Here is a 23121-nt window from a genome sequence, read left to right on the forward strand (position 1 = left end):
ATAAGGTTTTCACTTGTTCCATCTCCAACACTTGTTTGACACAACAGCAATTTCTCCGGATGAGAGAGAACCCAGCGATCATAAAGAATGAATTATTTACAGAAAGATCAGTACTCCAATTCATGTCAAGACTTCACTAATTGTAGCTAATTGAAAGCACCACACTGAACATATGCACAATGCTTTTCAGGTTTGGAACAGCCTGAAGTGTTTTTAAACACGACTGAGAAAAGGAAAAAGGCACAGAAGATTGGTAAAAGCAGGTGACAATACCTTCCACTTCTAGAGCATTGACTCAAATCAAGTCAAAGTTAATCCCTTTTTCTAATAGGCACATGGTATCATAAATCCTGAGAAAAGCCAGAAGCCCCAATTATAGCTATGCAGATCAGACTGAACTTCTTGCTGCAGTTTAGCTTACCTATGCTCTGCCTCCATGCAGTCCCACCACTGAAGCCATGCTGTTGATCTAGACCTTTGAATTGCTTTTCAATAGATTTTCAAGGCATTCTACAAATCAATTTTAAAAAAAATACAAAAGCAAAAATCCCCACAAACCCACACAAACCAACAAAACAAAAAAATCCCACCACAAACCAGAGGAAATAACCTAACGAGACAAAAAAGCAGCAGCAAAGCTCAAGACCAGTTTAGGTCCAGGTTTATTGCTTTATTCATAAACTTGCTGTTCCACCAGGCATGGTGAGATAATCCAACAGATCACAGCATTCAAGAGAAGAGGGGTGAGGCAGAGCTTCCTGCATGGTTAAATCATCTCTCAGAAGTGTCCTGTGATCACCAGAGCCTGCTCCAGGGACAAAGTAGGACCACAACCCCTCCAACAAGAGCTATTAGAGCAGCAAACTTCAGCCTCACCAGGCTGCAGAAATGTACCCTGATGCATTAGGTTCGGAGAAAGCGCTCCAGAAACCAGACTGTTCAGAAGTGCACTAGTAACTGCAGGTGTGTAAGCACCTGAAGGTGGACTAGGTACCTGCTGGCCCTTCTGGTGTAAGTGTTGGGTTCAATTCCTTCCTCTGTCCAAGACAATTCAACATCCATGTGCTCCTTCTTGGGTGAGCACCCAAAACAGAAGGAGACGTGAGCATATTCAAGGCCGTTGTGGCTATTCATTAACTTTTTGCAAGAAATACATGAAAAACAATTGAAAAGGCAAGCTTACTTGCCCTTAAGCTTAAATTATCCCAACAGCAGTCAGAAAGACAGAAGAAGGACTAACAACTCACATTTGTATTTGTCCTCTGACAACTCTCATCTTACATTTTTTACTTCCCAATAACTATTTTAAACTCACATGGTCTGTAGTGTGGTTGGTAGGTCAGCCTTCCAAAAAGTTGAAGAACAGGGAAACTCAGTTCCAAAACATTCAAACATCCTGTATTTTTGCTAACAATGATTTTTCAAGACCAATGAACATGAGCACATTTCCTCATTTGTTTTCAATGCAAGACTTGCTCACTTTTTAAAAAAAGTTCCCCCCTCCCCCCCCAAAAAAAATGGGTGCCCATGCCTTATGACAGTAGTTTTTAACAAAAAATACTACCTCCTGCTAACTTTGAGACCTCAATGCCTGGCTATAACTGTTTGGAGGACACATGTAACCATGCCACATTCCCAGCATTCCCTATTTTGTAGCACCATGTGTGTGTGTCAGTGCTTTAGCCCTCATTTGCTCAGCACACCAAACATATGACTCTTCCTCTGAAGCCTGACTTCAGAGTGCAGTAACAAGCTTGAAGCACAGATTTAAACACAGACAAGGAGATGTAACACTGCAACAAGCTGAGACAGCATGAACTATATTAGATTGCCCATTTCTTTCCTAGTGAGAGAATTGAGCAAATTGTGCTTCAATGTTTTTCTCCTGAGAGCTGAGCTTTAAGTTCAAAAGCATTCAGAAGTAGGCTTGAGTCATGGAGTCCCATTTTGTTTAATTTCTAATTTATGCTGAATAAATAATTGTTTGGTCTCAGTCTCTCCATGCCAGCTAAAACCAAATTGATTTGTCTTGCAAAATTCTTATTGGGCTTCAAAAATTGTACAAAACCTCTGCTGACAGAGATCAGATAAATATCAGCACAGACAGAATAGGTAGGATTTCCTACTCTTAGATTTAACACGTGTCCATAACACAAGGGCATGTACCCATAAGCAGAGTAGTTAAACCCTGGAACAAGTTGCCCAGATGTTCAGAAACCTCCATTCACAAAAATTGGACTGACCCTGAACAACCAGAGGTGACTATGAAGTGAGCCCTGCACTGAGCAGGAGCCTGGATGGGAAATCTCCAACAATCCCTTTGAATCTAATGTCACTGTGATTCCATATACACTGACATATAAATGCAAAGCTAACCTTGTGAGATGCAGTGGGGGAGTACAAAAATCAGGACTATCACAACATTCATAAAGATGTTAACAGCTTTTATTTCACTGGTGCAAGGCCCATGTTTCATCCACCACTCACCAACATCAAAACAAAACATCATCTCCTATAAAACAGTTTCAGAAAATTCAAAACAAAGTAACAGTGGCTATAGTAAACTTCATACAATACTGCAAATCACTTTGTGTCATCCAAACATGAACAGATCAGTTTCTATCATACATGGCTTTTTTTCCCCCCCCAAAAAAATAACAGCACAACTCCACTACATTCCTCACACCTGGAAATGCATAACATCACTCCATGACATTGATAGCTGTTCGTGCTTAGAACTACCTCATCAATTCACCCTACCAGTATCATAACATTCAAAATGATATGAAAACCTACTTTACAAAGTACTGTCCCATTCCTGGAATCTATTCCATTTGGGTAGGTACCTGTATCCATTCCAACTCCGCTAAAGGCAATGTGGTATTTAGTGCTCCATTGCTAAAGATTTGATTGCAAACTCAGGGCACAAGTGAGAAAGGTTTCAATCTTTCCACAAGCAGCAAAACACTGCCTTATTCTTCTGGGTTCAGTTTCAGTAGCATTTGCACAACCTCCTAAACTGAGACTTACCTATTTTCAATTACCTCACATTTAGGAAGAAAGGATAGGCTCTGAGCAGTCAGCAGAGAAATGGCTCGTGCTGAAATGACTTGGGGCTGTAAGTTGTGCTTTAGTGCACGATGGTGATCCAAATGGTTCCAAGAGTTAAGTGCATCTTGCTTCAGTATTTACAGTCTCTGCTGCCTTCCTCAGCACTGCATGAGTTCCCTCACCAGCAAGATATCAGAGATCTTGTTTCCATTAGATGAGCATTATGACATGACTCCAAAAACAGGATTATGACGACAAATACTAGGGCCATACTCTTCATAGTCTTTCTTGGTGTGACATACTTGAAAAAACTCTGGCTGTGAAAATACAAAAGAAATCCCCTCAAAAGTATAAGAATATATCAAGTAAAAAAAAACCCAATAAAATAACATCTTAGTGTTTCTGCAGATTGAAGCTTTATGATGTTCTATTACATTTCTGAAATATAATAAAATAAGAAATCTTAGGATATGAATACAATTAACCAAGAAAAGTTTGTCTGGACAGAAGACTGCTTTTAAACATTCCCACTTTGGAGACAGGAATTGCTTTGGATAAGCAATTGATTTGGAACCTATATTCCTGAGGTCATAGCTAATCTCTAGTGCTGACTTCAAGAATAAAGGGACTATATTGCAATTACCATACAAAAGCTACTTCAGAATTATGTCAACTCCTGATATCCTCACCCAAGTAAAGCTCCCACTTGCCCTGTGCAAATTTTACTGAGATAAAACTTGGGCAGGGATTCCAGAGCGTGACAGAGTTTAGGCTGTCACAACGGAAAGGCTTATAACTTAGTACTCAGATCAAATATACCCAGAAGACAACATGAAATAAAAATGTAAAAATTTAGAACAATTTTGATAAAGACTTACTGTTGAAGCCAGCATGGAACCGCCAAACCAAACTGCATAACGCTGCATGTGATGTGTTATCACCTGAACTTCAACTGGTTTGGGCTAAAAAAGAAGGAAAAACAATTGACATTTACTTGGTTTATAATTTCGGACAAAATCTTCACAAACTAAACATTTCCAGACCCAGACATCTTTATCCCTCCATTCACATCACTATCTCACACTTATTACTAGTCTGGCATGTTATCTAGGAGATCAAGTCATAAAACACTTAATGCTAACTGTGATGAAGGACACAACAGCTACATCCCTCTTGCCTACTGCTAGGATCATCTGTCTCCTAGAAGGGAAACCAGAGCTGCCTCTAGAGACTGTTCACAATAACTATAAGACTCCTGTAAAGACATTTCATACATTGCAAGGCTACCAATACATTTCACAACACATACACATAAACCACTGATTTTACAACAGTGCATTCTCATTAGTGAGCTGAAAAATTTGAACTTGGTTTCTTTCACTACTCATGTAAACAAAGTACTTGAAATGTTTGCTTACTTTTATCCGACCACCACTGAGTTCCTCACTAAGTCGCAATCTTGCGTCCACAACTCTTTTCAAGTCCCTTTGCAGTCGTCGTCCAAAGTCCCTGAACATTGTAGATCCTCCTGAAAGGACCACATTCTGTAGAGAAATTAAAGACACATTCTGTAAATACAGATTCAAGAAAGTTCCCCAACAGCCAACATTGCCAAGGTGACTATTTGGATTTAACATCATTAGAAAGCTGACAAGCTACAGAGATCACAGAACCAAGTAGGCTGGAAAAAGACCTCCAAGACCACCAAGTCCAACCTATGACCAAACACCACCATGCCAACTAGACTGTGGCACTAAGTGCAACATCTAGTCTCTTCTTAAAGAACTCCAGGGATGGTGACTTCACTTCCCTGGGCACCGCATTCCAATGTCTAATTACCCTTTCTGTGAAGAAATTCCTTCTAACGTCCAATGTAAGAGTTCCCTGGAGCAGCTTAATCCTGTCACTAGTGGCCTGGGGGAGGAGTTTCTTTCACTACTCATGTAAACAAAGTACTTGAAATGTTTGCTTACTTTTATCCGACCACCACTGAGTTCCTCACTAAGTCGCAATCTTGCGTCCACAACTCTTTTCAAGTCCCTTTGCAGTCGTCGTCCAAAGTCCCTGAACATTGTAGATCCTCCTGAAAGGACCACATTCTGTAGAGAAATTAAAGACACATTCTGTAAATACAGATTCAAGAAAGTTCCCCAACAGCCAACATTGCCAAGGTGACTATTTGGATTTAACATCATTAGAAAGCTGACAAGCTACAGAGATCACAGAACCAAGTAGGCTGGAAAAAGACCTCCAAGACCACCAAGTCCAACCTATGACCAAACACCACCATGCCAACTAGACTGTGGCACTAAGTGCAACATCTAGTCTCTTCTTAAAGAACTCCAGGGATGGTGACTTCACTTCCCTGGGCACCGCATTCCAATGTCTAATTACCCTTTCTGTGAAGAAATCACTCCTCATGTCCAACCTAAACCTGCCCTGGTGCAGCTTAAGACTATGTCCTCTCATCCTACTGCTAGGTGCCTCGGAGAAGAGACTGACTCCCACCTGGCTACCACCTCCTTTCAGGTAGTTGTAGAGAGTGATAAGGTCACCCCTGAGTCTCTTTTTCTCCAGGCTAAACACCCCCAGCTCCCACAGACACTCTTCACAGCACTTGTGCTCTGGACCCTTCCTCAGCACTGCTGCCCTTCTCCAGACTCACTCCAGCACCTCAATGTCTTTCTTGAAGTGAGAGGCCCAGAACTGGACAGAGGACTTGAGGTGCCTCACCACTGGTGAGTATGGGGGGAGAATCATTTCCCTAGTCCTGCTTGCCACACTATTTCTGATGCAGACCAGGATGTCATTGGTCTTCTTGGCCACCTGGGCGCACTTTAAGCATTGCTCAATTTCTGTAGGAGGTTCTTGGTCCCCTACTTTCTTTCTTCTCCCTTTAAAGAAGAGTTTTATGTAGAATATACTACTACAAAAGAAAGGATTCCATTAAAACAGTGAGCTAGTACCCTACATGTGCAGAGCAGCAGAAATACAACACTACATCTAGAAATTTCCCAGAGATGCTCATACTAAGCAGTTTTACTCCTGGTACTAAATAAGGCTCAAGACTCATCATATTACATTAGCATCTTTCCAAAAGCTATAAAATTATCTAGAACTTGATTTTTTTTTTTATTTTAAGAGTTAAACTTCTCAACATAGCAACCAGCCAGGCCCATTGTTCTTCAAAAAGGCACCACACCTCCAAAGAGGACTGTAGCACAGAAAAAGGTACACTGCCTCTTCCCCTGTTTGACTGGTATTACTTAGTTTTCAGAGCATAAGCAAAAGCCTCTTAGCCTGGACTTGTACTTGGATTCTGAACAGACAATTTGGAACATCCCATCCTCAAATCTGATAAGGTTGTGGCATCACAGACTAACACAGAATTAATTGTAAAGGTGGGGGATTCAAAACAGGAACCCCAGAAGATAACCTCAGTGACATCAAAAATGCAACTCATAATCAGAAAAATGAACTCTTTGTGACAAAAATGCATGTGTGCCCTTGCATAGTGCTGCAACTGCAACCCCAAGTGCCAATCAGCACTAGAACCACTCACATGCCTTAGACATGTGTCCACAAGGAACATGGATCAGGAGTTCATTATACACAGGTCAAAGGGTTACCTCTCAGTAACAGTTTCTGATGTTGCAGACCATGCAGGTAATGAAAGAATCCCTAACCTGCTGTTTTCAGCCTGCACACAGATCTGAAGAGTCAAAGACATACATAATAATCATTCACACTTGCAGGGTGCAGAAGTGCTTGGATTTAAAGCAACAGATAGCAAAGAAAATCTTTTTTGTACCTTGTAAAGTGAGAAGAAAGCTGTTTGTTTACTCACGTAATAAAAAATCCCTGCACATCATAAAAAACATTACAGTAGGAAAAAATAATTTCTTCACAGCTTTAGATTATCTACAGTATAAAAGAATGCATACCCAGGCAGGCACGCTTAAAAAAAACACACACATCCCCATAACATTACTAAAACATTTCCCAAAAGAAAGAGGACAGAGAAGAAGAAAGGAGCCATAGGTGTAAGAGGGAGCCAAAAATCACAGCTGGTCCTAAAATTAAAGCATGAGGGAGATTATCTGTCCTTCTCCTAAACATAAGAACATCTCTTCCCCTGCCTCAAAGTGGTCATGCACGCCACACGGGGAAAGGAAATTGCTAATGGTGCAGGGGGAAGACAACGACCAAGCTGAATGATGAAATAGCAATTAAAAAGATGCCATCAGAAAATATTACCTGGAGGTAATGAAGTTGGCAAAGACGGTGAAAGCAATAATTCTATTCAAAGCAAACTAAATTTCAAGCATACTCCATAAAGTGGACAATGCTACCACTAAAAATAGATTTCAGAATACACCACAGAATAATTTTTCTAATACATCCAGGACCAACTCATGCAACTACATAGTAACTTCCAGTAGCACTGGAAGGATCTTTCCACCAATTTAGTTATCATTCCAGGGTTAGAGGTTAAGAGGTTACACCTTCTTCAGATTATGATTATTCAAGTACTTCTACACACTGAAATCAATTTAACAATAACACTGGCCAAGGAGAACAGGAGCATTAGGGTACACATGTTGAGAAGATGAGTCACTTCATTGTCACATATTTGGACAAGCTAGGCCGAGCAGAATTTGGATATAATTAACGAGGTGACACAACTGCCATTATCGGATGGTTAATTACACAGCTACAATTCCCCTGCTCCCTGCACTTCTTGTCAGCACCAGAACAAAACTGTGCTAACTCTGTAGTAGAAGACTTTCCACATATGGCCTCTGGTAAGTTATCACAACTTAGCAGGTCAGACTCCTGCAAGGAGGTTAGAGGCCATGTACACCTCACTCACAGTGAAAGCAGAATCCATACACATTCACCACCCCTCAAACACCACACCCACCACCTACAGAGGACAAAATGAAGGTGGGAAAAGACTGTCAGACTAAAACAAAAAACCACTCATAACATAAACCCCAAAACACAATCAAGAAACCAACCCCTCCAGCAAACACCTGAAGAGTAACTGGGTAATTCCAGTAACTACTTAACAAAAATACAACAAAGCATGCTGAGTACATCTGTGAAGAAAGCTTATTAGGGATGTTTGGGTTTTCAGTCTGCCTGGGAATTCTTTGGCCTTCCAGAAAAAGACATCAAGGAAGTTAAGCACTAATATCTATTTCGAGCTGATTCCTTTAAAGAAGACTTCTTCTGATGTTACTCTGCTGAAACACACTGTGGTGGGTTTAACAGCTCTAAGCAGCCCAACGTTTCTCACTAACACCAATTATCATACCTGCTGATGCACAGAATCTCCAGCTGATTTTTACCTTTACAGCTAACTGGTGGAAAAATTGTTTCAAAAGAATGTGTTTCCTTGGAAGAGAGGAATGAAGACCTCCCATACACCTGACAAAGTTCACCACAATAAATAAACAATGAAGGTAGGCTATTTCTGGAAGGAAACCAGGGGAATGGATACCAATCATCTCAGAGGGCCAGCAGGGCATTTCTCCCTTCTCATCCATACCCTTTGCATCTCCGATGAACTCTCTGATGCAGAGTTTCTCTTCATACTATTTGTTGTATTATGCCTATACAGTGTAATGCTGCAGAGATGTGAACAACTTACCCAACAAAACAACCTAGTTACTCTAACAGAAATCTCTAGCTAAATCAAGTTTACATAAAAATTCCCAAGAGTTAAATTAGCTTCTGTAGAACTCAGTGCCACCAAACACAAGGTGCTGAACTCATTTGTGCATCTTCACACTGTTCCATGGTATAAGCACACTCTCAGCTGGTCACTTCAGACTTTGCAGCACGTAACTGAAAAGCATCCACTGCTCTTTTGGTAAATAAGGACAACACTTCCCAGTTTCCCTTCCTTCCACATGACAGTCTAAATTAAGGTTAGCATGACACAACCAGACCAACAGAGACAGGTAATGAGACCAATATATCACTGTTAATAAAAATGGCTATGGGTAAAAACTGGAAGGTTCACAAGCTGAAGCCAAGCACTTCATTAGCAAGTGAATCAATTAATCTACATGCCTCTCTTAATTTAATTAAAGCCAGGCACTAATTGCCAATGTTACATGGAAAGCATAAGAAGAAATATTGTACATACCAAACAACAATTACAACCAAATATGTTACAAAGAAGTAAATGTATTGTGAGAAACACTCTTCTTTAATAAGTTTACTTTTAATGATGAAGAAATTATTTCTTTTTCTTTAAAATCACGATTTTCAATATTCACTTACCAGTTCAATTCATAGCAAAACATTTCAGCATGACTTATGGTTGTGCTGTTCCACAAAAATATACCTGCACTCACGCACAGAAGTAACCACAAGATCCTGCAGATTTATTGGTCTCCTGTTAAACCAACTAGCAGGAGTAATGTTATAAATTTAAATACTGCTGTGATAGGAATAAACAAGCCTTCTCCTCAGTATTCCTGTGCTACACTAACAGTGTTAGTCACTTGGGGCTTCCACTTGAAGTAGGAGGATTACTGTTCCTTTCCCATGTCCTATCACCAGAGCCAATATGATGCAGATCTCCTGGTCTGCATCTCTCCAGCCTTACCTCACCCACAGAGCCTTCCAGCTCTGCACGGAGTCAGTAATAGCAGACGGCTGTCATGCTGATCTGGAGCACAGATCAGCAAAGTCAGTTGAACTCACAGAGCCTCCCAGTCAGTAATAGCAGACGGTTGTCATGCTGATCTAGAGCACAGATCAGCAAAGTCAGTTGAACAGTGCCATCTACCCACCACACAGTGCAGCTGGAGCTGTTTTCACAACAGGCATTTCTATTTACCAGCAGTTCAAGTCAGAATTGATTTCAGGGGGATGTTTTACCACTCTGTTAGCCTCCCACACCCCTTGAGGATGAGCTGTTATGAGCTGGGAAAGCAACAGCTGAACTTGCTGGGTAAACACTGACACAAGTACAGTCCAAATCTTAATTGTAGCAACAAGCTCAAGTTTGCTACTGTCCACAATAGCTGCACGCCCAGCTAAAGTCACCTTCTCTAAGGAAAAGGGCCAATATTGTTAAAATCCTGTCTCTGTGCACTTACACTTCCACAGAAATCCTGGACAGTTCATCTACAATAAAACACCACACTTGCCAATACGCGACAATCCCCACCTCATGCAGTGTTTGCAGCTTGAAAAGTTGGCTTAAAAGTTTGAGGTCAAGGATATTATCACTTGATTATTCATCATCTGAATCATGAATATTTAAATGACTGGCTAGGATCTTTTTGTAGAGGCCCAGAGAAGCTGACTTCAGTTGCAGAGTGGATTATGGTGGTGCATCCCCTGCCCCAGGCCTAAGAAATATATAATTCTATAGCCTAAGAAATGCTCATTAGGCTTCAATCTTGATGAACTGCACCTGGACTAAGTCCCTCTTGAGCTTATCAGAAACAGTTTGTTCCCAGGAACTAGTGCTGTCTAGCAAGCACCTGCTTTTAACACACAGCCTTGAATATTTATCTTTATTGTCTGAATAACAACCCAAGCGGAATAACATTTTTGTTATTGAACATTCAACGAAAGTTACTGACTTGAATTGTGGCCAGGATGCAAAATTAGCATGACTAAAGCCCACTCTCTTGCAACCCTATAAACAGTGGTTCTGAGTGACCCTTTGAGCTCTCGGTCCCAGAAGATAAGGGGCTAATGTGTATGTCTCAAACATGATAACGGGATGGCTGTGGAGCCAACCAAGGACTGTTGGTAATCAGAGACAAGGATTGTTGGTAATAAGCAAGGACTGTTGGTATTAACAAGCTGTGAGAAAGAACAAGATTTGGCTGGAGAAGGGAGACCACATGAAGATAAGGCAGCACTTTTCTGGGACAAACATCCTTGTTGTAGCTTCTGGAGATAGGAACAACACAGTATCACATGAAAGCAGCAATGAGGCCAAGAAGTGGGCATGGACTGCATGGGGGAATTATGACCACCAAAGCCACCCAGAGCCCTCCAACCCATCTCCAGAAAGGCCTGAAAGAACATACTGAACATAGCAACTACACTGAAAGTGAGAAATCTGTCTTTGGAGCAGAGAAACCCATCCATAAAATATACCCCACCCAAGCCCAGACAGTGCCCCCAGGATCCTGGGCATCTGACTGGCCATGTGGCAAGATCCAAAATTACTCCTCTATCATTTCATTTGAGCACTCACTTGAAATTTCAATCTGCTTTCTGAAGATTTGGGTTTGCTAGCAAAAAAACCCAACAAACACAAACCAAAAGAAACCTAAGCCCACCTTATTTCTTCAACTTTCAATGCAAGCCCCCTGGTTTCAAAACAAACAGCCTCCCTATCTTCTAGTTTAGCAGGAAGCAACTCATCCAAAGCAATCCAGAAGTCTCAACTCTGTTAGAGACACAGAGACACACAGAGTAAGAATATAAATCTGTTCTTCCAAGAAGTCACGTTAACATGGTGCAATCACGGGAATTAGTGAGTGCACTGCTGGCAACCATTATACAATTAAAAAAGGCTTCATCATGTGTGAAAGAATGTTTGTATTTGGTAGTGAACAGCTGCAGGCTATGGGATCTGGTTGAAGAAGTCAGTCTTACAAAGGTCCTGCTGGTCCACACATCAACAGGGGGTAAGACAACTGGCCTTGTAAGAGAAATGCTGATCAGATTGGGAAACTGGGATACCAGTAATATAACTCAAAAAAGAGATATACCACAGGACATCAAAAATGGGCTGTTCAACAATGATTCAAAGGCTACATACCACATAAAATCTGCAAGAAGGGTACTTTTAGGTATTTTCTGGAGAAACACTGAGGAAGAATACATATATATTTGATGGAAATCCAGCTTCAAAGCTTTGGCTGGCCACCACCCAGCACTGTGGGCAAGCAAAACAGATAAACCCCAGAAACTAAGGGAAATTATGAGTGGACTATTTCTGCACCTACACATGGTTTTAAACAATGAGAACAGAGATGCTCATTCTTTGCAGTGACCTTGCTTAAAGAAGATAGTAGCTACCAGCATTAATAACTACTGACATCTATCATTACATTCAACAGGTAAATGTGCAATATTATTTTAACTAAGCAAGTATAATGACAAACAGAAAAAGAAAAGCCAAATGTCTCAATCAGTAGCAAGCCAAGACAAAGTTATTTGTCTACTGAGTATGGTGAGGCAAGAGTAACCTCAACTTTTAAATACCACTTTCTGGAAGTCAGTACTAATCCCTACCCTATACCAAGCAAAAAAGCTGTTGCTCTAGGGCAACTTTGGTCTTTTTGGTAAAAAGCAGAGACTTAAAGCACAACCACACACTAAGGGTATCCTAAACCCTTCTGCAACATACTTTAGCTTGAAGCCATGGAAAACATCTATTGCAGAATTCACTCCACATATATGCTTGTTAAGCAGTTTAACTTCCCACTTTAACCTGCCCCACAAATTTGCTCTGAAGCACTACATCTCATTCTAGATTAAAAAGTATGTTTACTAGACAAGTAAACCAGACTGCAGAATTTTAATAGTCACAAATCACACTGACATATGAGTTGGAACTAAATGCTCACTCTAACAGGTGAGGAAAACTACCACCTTTTACATGAGCAAGCAAACCTCTCCATGCTATTGCTTTATTCTGTTATTTCCAAAATGGCACTGCTGCTGCACAAACAGAAAACTGGGAAGCACAGAATGTGCTGCCAATACACCCAGAGCTTGCCATGGACTATGCATGACAGCACTTTAATTTTCACTTAAGAATCAGGGACTGAAGGTACTCTCTGGACTACAACCTGGGCAGGTTTAAGATGGCCTAATTATTGTCTCCTAAAATATTTGAAGTTTCCATGTACTTTACCACTGGTTCAATACTGGCTAAACCTGCAGTAGGCAGGTACAACACAAGACTATGGAAAAAAATATGTATTTGAAATCAGTACTTAATAAAGCAGGGGGCGGAGAAGAGTGAGAGGGGTGAGACAATGATATAACCCTTACAATCAGCAAAAGCCAAAGTTCTTCATGTATAAGAATTCACATTACATATGTCAAGATACCAATAACATCCTTCTATCCCAGCTCCTCATGGGCAATACTTACCTATGCATCAAGCCATTACAGGTACCTCTCTTTCAAAAATAAAAAGCAGCAAATATCAAGAGGCATTCAGAAGTGGCACTTTGTTTACCTTGAACTTTATTTCTATTCAAAGTTGACATTTGTCATAGTGGGGGAAGTGGTAGCTCTGCACACGCTTTTGATGATGTTGTTGATATTTAGTGTTTAAATAAATGACATTAATCTTACAACAGGAAGACCATACCTTATATAATGGACGCCGGACATCAATGGGACAGTTCTGTATAACTTCATCAACTACATCCGAAATGGATTCCATGAAATCAGGATTAGCAAACTAAAATGAAACAGAACAGGCATTAGATTTTTCATCCCAAAAATGGAGAACAAAAACGACAGTAATGAGACTGTGAAGAGATTTTGTAATAGGGGACACATAGGAATCAAAGTCTTGCTCACCACTTATTCTACATAATAACAAACACACTTCTGTACAAGAGAAATGATAATTCCGTTTTCTGCTGAGAAATTCAGATTCTCCTCCTTGGCAATAAATTCACTATTTACAATTTATGCACTGTGGACCTTCCATTGCCTGTGACATGAGTTCTCCTGCAATACTGAACATACTGCTCCTGCGCAGTGTGGTCCTGCCTTTCCTTCTCAGTGAGAGAAAAATATATCAGTGTGAAAATCGGAAGGTTTCCCTGTAAAAAAGTTTCAACCCTACTAATACACTTTAGTTAAATTCCCACCATAAAGTCAGATTCTTTTCCAAGCACAGAAAGGCATTGGAATGGGCTGCCTGGGGAGATGGTGGATTCACCATCCATGGAAGTTTTCAAGATGAGACTGGATGTGGCACTTAGTGCCATGGTCTAGTAACAACAGTAGGGTTGGACTCAATGATCTTGAAGGTCTTTCCAACCTGGTTGATGCTATGATTCTATGAATGTGTCTAACATTCAAAAAGGCATAAATAGTCTAAGGTTTTGAGTGCAAGTCCCCATCGATGCAAACATCAATACACTGATAATGTAAATTTATAAATTTATAAATACTAGAGAGTCAGAAATGTTAATGCTAGAAAACATTCTTAGTCTTGAGGCAATTTTTTCCACTTAAAAATTAACATGAGCTTTAAAAAAAAAAGTTTTAAGTGTTTAAAAGAAAAGGAAGTGTTCATAGCCTAGATTTTGTCCTTTCAGAGGTTCAACTCTGAGAAATTAAATTAACTATCAATACAAAACAACATATTATTCTAGATACATTGTATAACTTAGAAACTTTCCCAGAGGTGTAGGAGCTATGTGGGATTTACAAACTAAACAAGATGAGGTATCCAACTGGATGAATAACAAAAGCCAAACACAACAAGTATACATTGAACTGAGAGAAACTAGCGAAGGGTTGGCTTGGAGCCATAAGAATTATGTGAAAAATCCCCAAGAATTCAAGCTAATTGCCATAGTAAGAATTAATCACACAAGAAGCTAAAACATGAAGCTACAACTATTAAAAGAAAGAAGCAGTGTTGCTTCATGCAGAGTTCTCATCTGAACGAGCTAGAGCCAGAAAACTTCTCCCAAGCTAAAACAGCAGGGCAAAAGGAATAAGTGGAAATGAGAGTTATGGCACCCAAAGCAGAGTATAACATACTTCCAGAACAGGGACAAGGAAACTGACATGTGAAATTGAGGTCTGCTAGCAAGTAACACCTGGTTGGAGAATAGCAAGTAAAACACCTCATTTAAAAACCAGAGAAATAATCTGGATAACTACAAACCCCAAGGCCTAACTTCAAGAGTATTAAAGACTTCAGAACAACTTCTGTAAATTGAAAACAGGAAAAGATTACAAGGAGCTTTACCAAAAGGCAGCTTTTACCTAGCTAATTTTATACCCTTTGAAGTCAAGAATTAATGAAGTCCAACAAGAAATTCTCTTTGGATGCACGACATATCTAGTGTGTTTTTCTTGTCTAGAAAGTCATTTCAGGTTTGATTTGCTATTTTTTGGGGATTTTTTTTTCGATGCAGAGTCAAGAAACTATTAAGAAATGAAAATAAAAAAACCAAAATTAGTCCTTTGTCCTGTTCCCAACAGTCTTTGTACAGACTATGGAAAGAGGAGCTCTTAAAAAGATGTCTGACATGGGATTCAATGCCTCTCTGTAAGACTACATGGGCAAACAGCAGGGCAGAAAAACTATTTAACCCAGAGGTTTAATACTGGCAGAAGATCAGATGGATACAAACTGACCTCAGGAGATTAAGTCTGGAATTCAGAGAAGAGGTGACAGAAGGAGGTTTCTTTAATATTCTTCTGAGAAGAAGAGGGTAGAGACAGGGAAACTTCACCAGTGTTTATGAGGATTTTAATAAAAGTGTTTAATAGTATTACAGACAATGGGTGCCTGCTATAAACTCAAGAGAGCTCGCAGGAATGGAGAGGACCTCCTCTGCTATGCTACAGTGTATTAACACTTGGCTCTTTCCTCTCCCACAATTTAACAATATCCTGAAAGTCACTGAAACTGAGCTACTGAAAATCAGACAGACTACGTATTGTAAGGTTTCCCAGAATTGTACATGTTACTTATGACATTACTGATTCAGTGGACTTCACTCAAGGACAAGTTTATCATCCATGCTCTACAAATTGGCTCAGTATCAAAACTCAGTGTGCAATATTTACAATACTATCAATGCAATGCTGTCCTGCAGAGTGGTGTCCAAAGGGATTGGCAACACAATCAAACCCACAGTATAAAGGCATAGTGGTTTAAACCAATGCTGAAAGAAAGCAGGAAAATATCACACAAAACCTGTATCTTTTAACTTTAGGATTGCCTTTAAAGAGACAGAATATGATGTTTTAAACGTTACATGGGACATTAGAAAAATAACCATTTGCTGTAGTCATGTTTTTCTGGGCTTAAGTTACCCGAGGGTGTACCTGGCTTGCAGTCAGGAGCTTCGCTGGTCCCTCACTGCCACGGGAGGGCGTACAGGCACCAACCAGCACTGCCCCTCTCCACTTGCAGTGACACTTCTATAGCTTCTCATTTCTAGCCCCTCTTCTTACCTCAGGATGAAAGAAAATTTCAGGCCCAAGGAACCTTTCATAACCAACATCTATAACAAACTTGGTTTTGTTGATTGCATTGATGCCAGTGTATTGTTTGATCCATTTTCGAGAATCTCCATCATATTTGGCAAACTCTTTCACGATGTCAGGGCAAATGGACACTTCTATAGCTTCTCATTTCTAGCCCCTCTTCTTACCTCAGGATGAAAGAAAATTTCAGGCCCAAGGAACCTTTCATAACCAACATCTATAACAAACTTGGTTTTGTTGATTGCATTGATGCCAGTGTATTGTTTGATCCATTTTCGAGAATCTCCATCATATTTGGCAAACTCTTTCACGATGTCAGGGCAAATGTAGCAGTATTTTTCCTGTTAAGAAATTGAAGGCAATAAAAAGAGCTGAAATAATTATTACACCAGTGAATTAAAGTGTAACCCAAAGAGAAAACAAAACTGTGTGAGCATTCTTACAGGTGGGGCTGTCCAGAGACTTTCTCACCCGGATGACTACTGAAGACAACCCCACGAGCCAAGGCACGTGGCCCATTTGTACCCACAGGGCTGCATGCTGACTCAGCTAGATTAGTCTCAAAATGAAAACATCACCAACATTAGCTCTGTGACAATAAGGGCAAGCTTACACTGCAAGGCCAGACCCACATAATCACCCTACATTAAATTTTTTTGTAAATTACAAAGCACATTTTAAACAAATCTAAAGGTTAAAATGCTGATTTAATCTGCAGAACATATTCACTCCAAACAGTCTAGCATGAATACTTTCTTCCTCTTTCTCCTTCCCCTGCACTTGATTGGATAAACCCCCAGAAGCTGTTGTAATTACAATACACTGCCTACATTTGCATTTTCAAGAGAGTCACTGGCAACTTAGAGCCAAAAAATTAGCTCACGGAGATTTATTTAAGTAGTTACTGAGAGATAAAGAAGGCTGTACCTTTATGGCTTTTGCTGTCTCCAGAGATTGTTCAGGAGGAATTCCCACCTCCCTTTCCCTTAGGAGTTGTTGAATAAAGTAAGTAATATCTCTACCTGCAATAGGAATATGTTTGATGCAACTTCCAATTACATAGCCTTCTGCCTATGTAGGAGGAGAGGGAAAAAATATTTAAGGGAAAAAACTACAGTGTATCAATAATTAGCATTCATTTTTATACTACTTTGCTTTTCAATTAAAAGTAAAATCTCTATTAAAATGTGCCTCCCCATTGTAAAGTGAGGATTATTTTTATTTAAAAGACCTTGACCACCACATTTAAATTGATATTGATTATCTAATAAATATACGAGTGATAGACAGAGTCAGATCAGATGGTTCCTTTAAGGCATCATCTGAAAAGCAAATGTAATATAAATAGATCTCTTGTATCCTGTTTGAAGGTGAAAAATTAATAGGAAAAACCAAATTTATTAAATTTCTCAGACAACAAAAATCAAATGAAACAGCATCTAAAATCACAATAAAAATCAGAAGTATATTTGCAGAATTTTTTGAGGATACATTTACTGAAAACACTGGTGTTGCTGAGCCGCATTATTTCTTCCCTTGCTTTTTCTTTTTTTTTTAACACTTTTCAGAGTTTCATACCATACAGTAAATGCTGTTTGTTCACAGCATTGCCCATATGACAAAAATACTAAGATCAGGTTAATATCAAAATACAAGATGAAGTTAAAGGGAATCAGATTCTCATTTCTAAAATACCTGATCATTCAAGCACACTATATGCTTCAGAAATCCACAAGTGACATCAACAGAACAGATGTCACTATGCACAGATAGCTCTGTATTTTTAACATCCTCACATAATTAAACTGATGAGCTTGACCATGATTGTGAACAGGCATGTTCATAGTTGTTTCCACGGAAGTGGTGTGTAAACAGCAAAATATGATAAAATCATACAAAAAGCACACATCACCAGCTATATTAAACAATCAAAATGAAGGACATGAAAAAAGCTAGGACATTTCTTGTCAAACACTGGTGGCATGCAGGAGACCCAAACCCATGATAATCATTGATATTGAACAGAACTGAGGCATTACATTAATGTAAGATGAGGTTTTATATAAAAATAGACTTTTAAAGATGGCCTGATGGTTCCTTATTGTGATGTTCTTACAGTCTGCAAAGTAAATTAATTGCATAACTAAGTTGACTTAATAAACTATATACTTTGCAAAGCAATTCTAAGGAAGGAAAAAAATCCCAAACACTAAAAATTTAAAAATCAAGTTGCATTTAACACTTCTTTTTAAATCTGCAGCAAACAAACCCTGTACTTGTCCAAACCACTGCTAATTTCAAACTGCATCCTGCTACATACCACAGGAATTACGTGGGTCACTCCATCACCACTATCGATGACAGTTCCAGTCAAAGTACGTTCTCCAACCTGCCGTGACGTCCAGGAGGCAGCTAAGGCCAACACTGCCTAAAGCAGAAAGAGTTTATATTTAGAAGCAGGCAGAGTGTGCTGATGTAGTCTTAGAAAATACTGCTTCAAACATTTTAGACATATGCATTCAGAAGACTATACATACTGCAGCTATACTGTACTTCAGAAGTACACATTCATTTTGTTCACCTGAACAGCAATGTAAAGTCCTGGGATGTTAAACGATTCAAACATGATTTCTGCAAGATACTCTCTGTTTTCTGGGGTGTTCAGTGGAGGCTCTGTCTGCAAAAACAAAGTTTTGAAAAAGCACCTCAATAGAATCTACATTGAATAGCTTAGTATGGTAACCAAACTTTTAAAATTCTCAGTGCACTCAAAACAAAATTGCAAACAAAATTTAAACAAGAAGTGTTTGCAGATTTTCAAAACAAAAATTCAACCTGCATCACAAAATTAACTGAATATAGTTATAATGCAGCTTTACAGATTACTTTTCTCCTCCCACCCCAAACCCTCTTGTTGCTGAAGAAATAAAAGACATACAGAGAAAAATCCTTCAACACAGTACTTGTCCTTGGAAAGTTATTTTGTTTTCCTCTTATGAAAATATTTCCCAGCCAGGTTTCATTAACTCACCATTAAAAAATAGTGATCCTCAGGTTCAGCTCGAAGGTACTTAAAGATGACCTGCTCCATGAATCTCTCCATGAGGTCCCAGTCTTCAACAATACCATGTCGTATAGGCCACTGCAGCAAGAAAACTTATCAGCACTGGATCATACAAGGACAAACAAACTCAGGAACAGCCTAAGTCCCCAACCCCTTACATCTTCTGGAAGAATGAAAACACCTCATCCCATGGTTATCTTATCAAACCTTCCGTTCTGATTTTAATTTAGAGATATGATTTAAAGTTACCTCCTGCTCCCAGGTACTTCAAAGCATGATTCTACCTTGCAGAACTAGAAGCCAGAATCCAGTCTCTATTCCTAATACTGCTATGAGTCCATTGCAGAACTGTGTTTTAATATCTTTTTGTATAGATTTTATCATTTATACAGTTGAGAATCATACTTAGCTTCAATATGCCTTCCAAACTATAAAAAGAAATAAAGACCATATAGGATATATATTTTCCAACGAAAATTCTGGCAGGGATGATGTTTACATTTTGTTCAATGTTGAGAACACAGCTGACATTTCAGTAACACAGAAGGATGTATAAAATATGATTTTTTTCCACATAATTCATAAGCCAGTAACACTTTGTAAGTACAAGAAGTCCTTTACTAGGGTATGGAAAATATGATTCACAGAAAAGCTGCACTGAAAACAGCTCTCCACAAAACAATTGTGGCATTCCCTGAAGCAAAAGTATCCAACACATTTCCCAGTTCATATGCCATGTTAAGAGGATATACTTTTAGCAAGAATTTAAATATTCAGTGTATATGACTATTTTAATAGCTCATCATTTTGAAAAGTGAACAGCTGCACTGTATCAATGGATATTTACACAAGCACCAATCACACAGGACAGCACTAGTAAAACAGACATTTAAGAAGGGTAAAGCCATGAACCAAACCATGCAGTTTTTGAAAAGAAAAAAAAAAAAACACTTTACAAAAAGCGAAGGTGTGTTTTAAATGGCTATCAAAAAGTTCTCAAACATTTCATAATAAAAATGTGAAACTTGGGAATGGCTTTCTAAGAATCCTGAATGCTCACCTTTGTAGCATAGGTAGGTTTATCTATGGCTTCATCTCCTATGAAAAAGTCCAGATCATCCACACCTTTCATTACCCTCCTCTGAGCCTGGTCCCCTACTTTGGCCGACTCTCGGATTGCAATACCTTAAAATAAACCCCAAACAAATCAAAACAAAATTAAACCAGCTAAATACCAAGTAATTAATATTTATCAACTTAACGATTCTTTTGCAGAAATAAATATTGGGATACAGAAAGCAGAAATTATGTAAGCAATCTATTGACAAGCCAATAGAGCCAAATTCCTTCTCACTGTATCCCGCACAATTCTGCTTAATGCAAATCATTCTGCTTAATGTAAATAATAACTCAGACTACACTAAAACCTGTACAAGTGCAGCATTCCAGTAAGCAACATGATTTTGGTTTTGAGTTTCAATTCTAGAATTAAGGGAAAACACAGGAGAAGAAGAAAATAAACCATATACTTCAAAAATAAGTACTGGAGGCATTGGTTGGTGAGAAGGAGGGAGGGGAGAAATCAATTTGCAGTGCTACAGAGAAATCTTTGGAGACACTTATGCTTCCCATTAGCAGGCTGCAACTATCACTAAAATTATTAGATGATGGCTGCTGTAGGCTAGAAGATGAGACAGCAAAATCAAATCTGGGGCAAGCTAAAAATACAAAATGGAATCAAGTACTGCTAAAATGTAACCTTATTTATATAGTTCTTTTAATAGGTCATAATCAGGATCTAAATAACATACAGCAGAAAATGCAGCGTAGACAGGCATCATCCACAAACACACCAAACACTATTAGCACCGAAAATCACTCACAGGCAACCAATCCTTTTGGAAAAACATTTACGCCTCAACAAGTTTATAGTTGTACAAAACAGGATTTATAACTAATTCACAGGAAACTCCTGCTATCCCACTTCTTTAACAGAAGACATTTAAATCTTTACCAGTGATTTAGGTCTGAATTTTTTACAATACTTAAAATAGTGAGACTACAAGCAGTACTGCAGCTACACCTGGTAAAGAACACGTGTTCCCTCCACCTCTTTGGCCCCCAATTCTCTCTATTATTTCCTTATCTTTATACTTTCTACAAGGCAGACTAGATGCATTAATAAGTAGTTAATTAACAAAGTTTATAAAAAGTAAAAGGCAGTGTTTAACATAAATGGAGATAACAGATGCCACTATAGATGTAAATACATATTCACTGCTACTATTTATAAATATATATAGCATTTCAGAGAAACTACAAAGATGACAATTAAAATCAAGAACACCAGAAAGGTTTAACATCTCAAACAAGTTTAACATACACAAAAAAAATTAAAGAGTAAATCTGTTCAACAAAAGCATGCTAAATGTGCAAAAAACATTTCAATTGGTAAACACACCCCCAAAAAATAACATTTTCTAATAGGAACAACTTTTTTGAATATTAAACTGTCTACAGTCCCAGACAATGTAAATAAGGCAGACACCACCTGCACTTTAGTACTTAATTTGATTGGAAGCCTTCCCCAGATTATCCAGGCTGTAACCATGGTGTCAGGTAGACAGGAGGTAAATTGCATTCTGTCTACTCAAGAGTCCTGGCAGAAAAATAATGGAGATAAAAAGGAAATTGGACTGGAGTTCTCTTCATCTTTGTCATAGCAACCAAGAGCTGATTTAATGAGCAACAGTCCTAGCTAACTGCAAACAAGGAGTTCTGTTTAGCTACACTCTAGCCAAAGATGCTAACGCGATGAATATCACTTCCCAGATGGACAAGGGACTACAAAGGCTGAGTTGGAAGCATGTCATTCAGTCCTGGAAGTGCTCAGTGACAGCAGTGTATATTAGAATTTGGAGGCACAAAAAAATTACTCACATGATGGGATAATGAACTGAGGTTCTGTATTTCCTGCATAGCCAAGTTTTGTATACCTAGAAAACAAAAAATGATCACAAGTTTATTAGAAAAAAAGGAAGAAAATACTTTAAATTCACTCCATTTCTTAAAGTGAAGGCCAAACAATCTCATACCACGTCTAAATTTTCTGGGTTATGCTTTCAAGTATCATCCTGCAGAGAGGAAAACTCAGAAGTGGTAAATATTTTAGGTGTTATTTATTTTTCAGACACCTTCAGCTTACAAATTTTGGTAGCGTGTTACTCTGAACTATCAAATCTGAAAACTCAGCTCTTGTTTTCTCCATCTTGATGACCAGCTATGACAAAGGACAGGCAGGGCACATTAACCCTTCGGTCAAAACAGGGCTGTGCAGATCTTACCTTTCAGACAGCTCCTATGACCCATGGTGGCACCAGACTTTGTATATTTGTTTAATATTATCAAATACAGAAAACAAAATAGCATGTCTCAAGTACAAACCACAGTTCAGAACTCTAGTTGTGATCCTGATACACTCGCCTCTCATGCCTTCAACAAACTTCTCACTTTGTCACACACGTAAGCATTGTCCATCTCTTTCAACATGCATATATAATCTGTTTTAATAAGTAAAAGATGAAGAAGAAAAAGTAAAGGGGAAGTGAAAATGGAAAGGCATTTTCACACAAAACCCAAAAATCTCTGCATAGTGTTACCGGCTGCAAGCTACTTCAGGTCTTTAGCAACTAGAGATAATTAAAATTCCAGACTATGAAAAATAGTTCTATTCCCTATGGAAAAAAAATAAATAAAGG

General features: G+C 38.9%; 1 protein-coding gene across 1 annotated transcript; it reads right to left on the reverse strand.

The window, feature by feature from the left end:
• Window positions 1-2427: 2427 nt before the first annotated feature.
• On the reverse strand, window positions 2428-20516 carry LOC103806877 (actin-related protein 3B). The gene is made up of 10 exons (XM_009079585.1): window positions 20424-20516; window positions 19331-19441; window positions 18881-18976; window positions 18620-18727; window positions 17227-17370; window positions 16467-16640; window positions 13424-13516; window positions 4470-4595; window positions 3930-4013; window positions 2428-3368 (listed from the first exon to the last, which is right to left on the reverse strand). Exons 1-10 carry the CDS (start codon window positions 20493-20495, stop codon window positions 3273-3275), a joined length of 1104 nt encoding a protein of 367 aa, XP_009077833.1. The 5' UTR covers window positions 20496-20516; the 3' UTR covers window positions 2428-3272.
• Between the last annotated feature and the right edge of the window lie 2605 nt (window positions 20517-23121).

This window comes from Acanthisitta chloris, unplaced genomic scaffold (assembly GCF_000695815.1).
Source record: "Acanthisitta chloris isolate BGI_N310 unplaced genomic scaffold, ASM69581v1 scaffold618, whole genome shotgun sequence".
NCBI classification, from domain to species: domain Eukaryota; kingdom Metazoa; phylum Chordata; class Aves; order Passeriformes; family Acanthisittidae; genus Acanthisitta; species Acanthisitta chloris.

Excerpts from the sequence above, each read along its gene's own strand:
- LOC103806877 (XM_009079585.1), bottom strand. The coding sequence starts at position 20,495 with ATGAAAGGTGTGGATGATCTGGACTTTTTCATAGGAGATGAAGCCATA. Across the intron at positions 19,442-20,423 it reads AACCTACCTATGCTACAAAG|TGGCCTATACGACATGGTAT; the intron begins GTGAGCATTCAG and ends TTCTTGCTGCAG. Across the intron at positions 3,369-3,929 it reads GTTCCATGCTGGCTTCAACA|CCAGAGTTTTTTCAAGTATG; the intron begins GTAAGTCTTTAT and ends GTATTTTCACAG.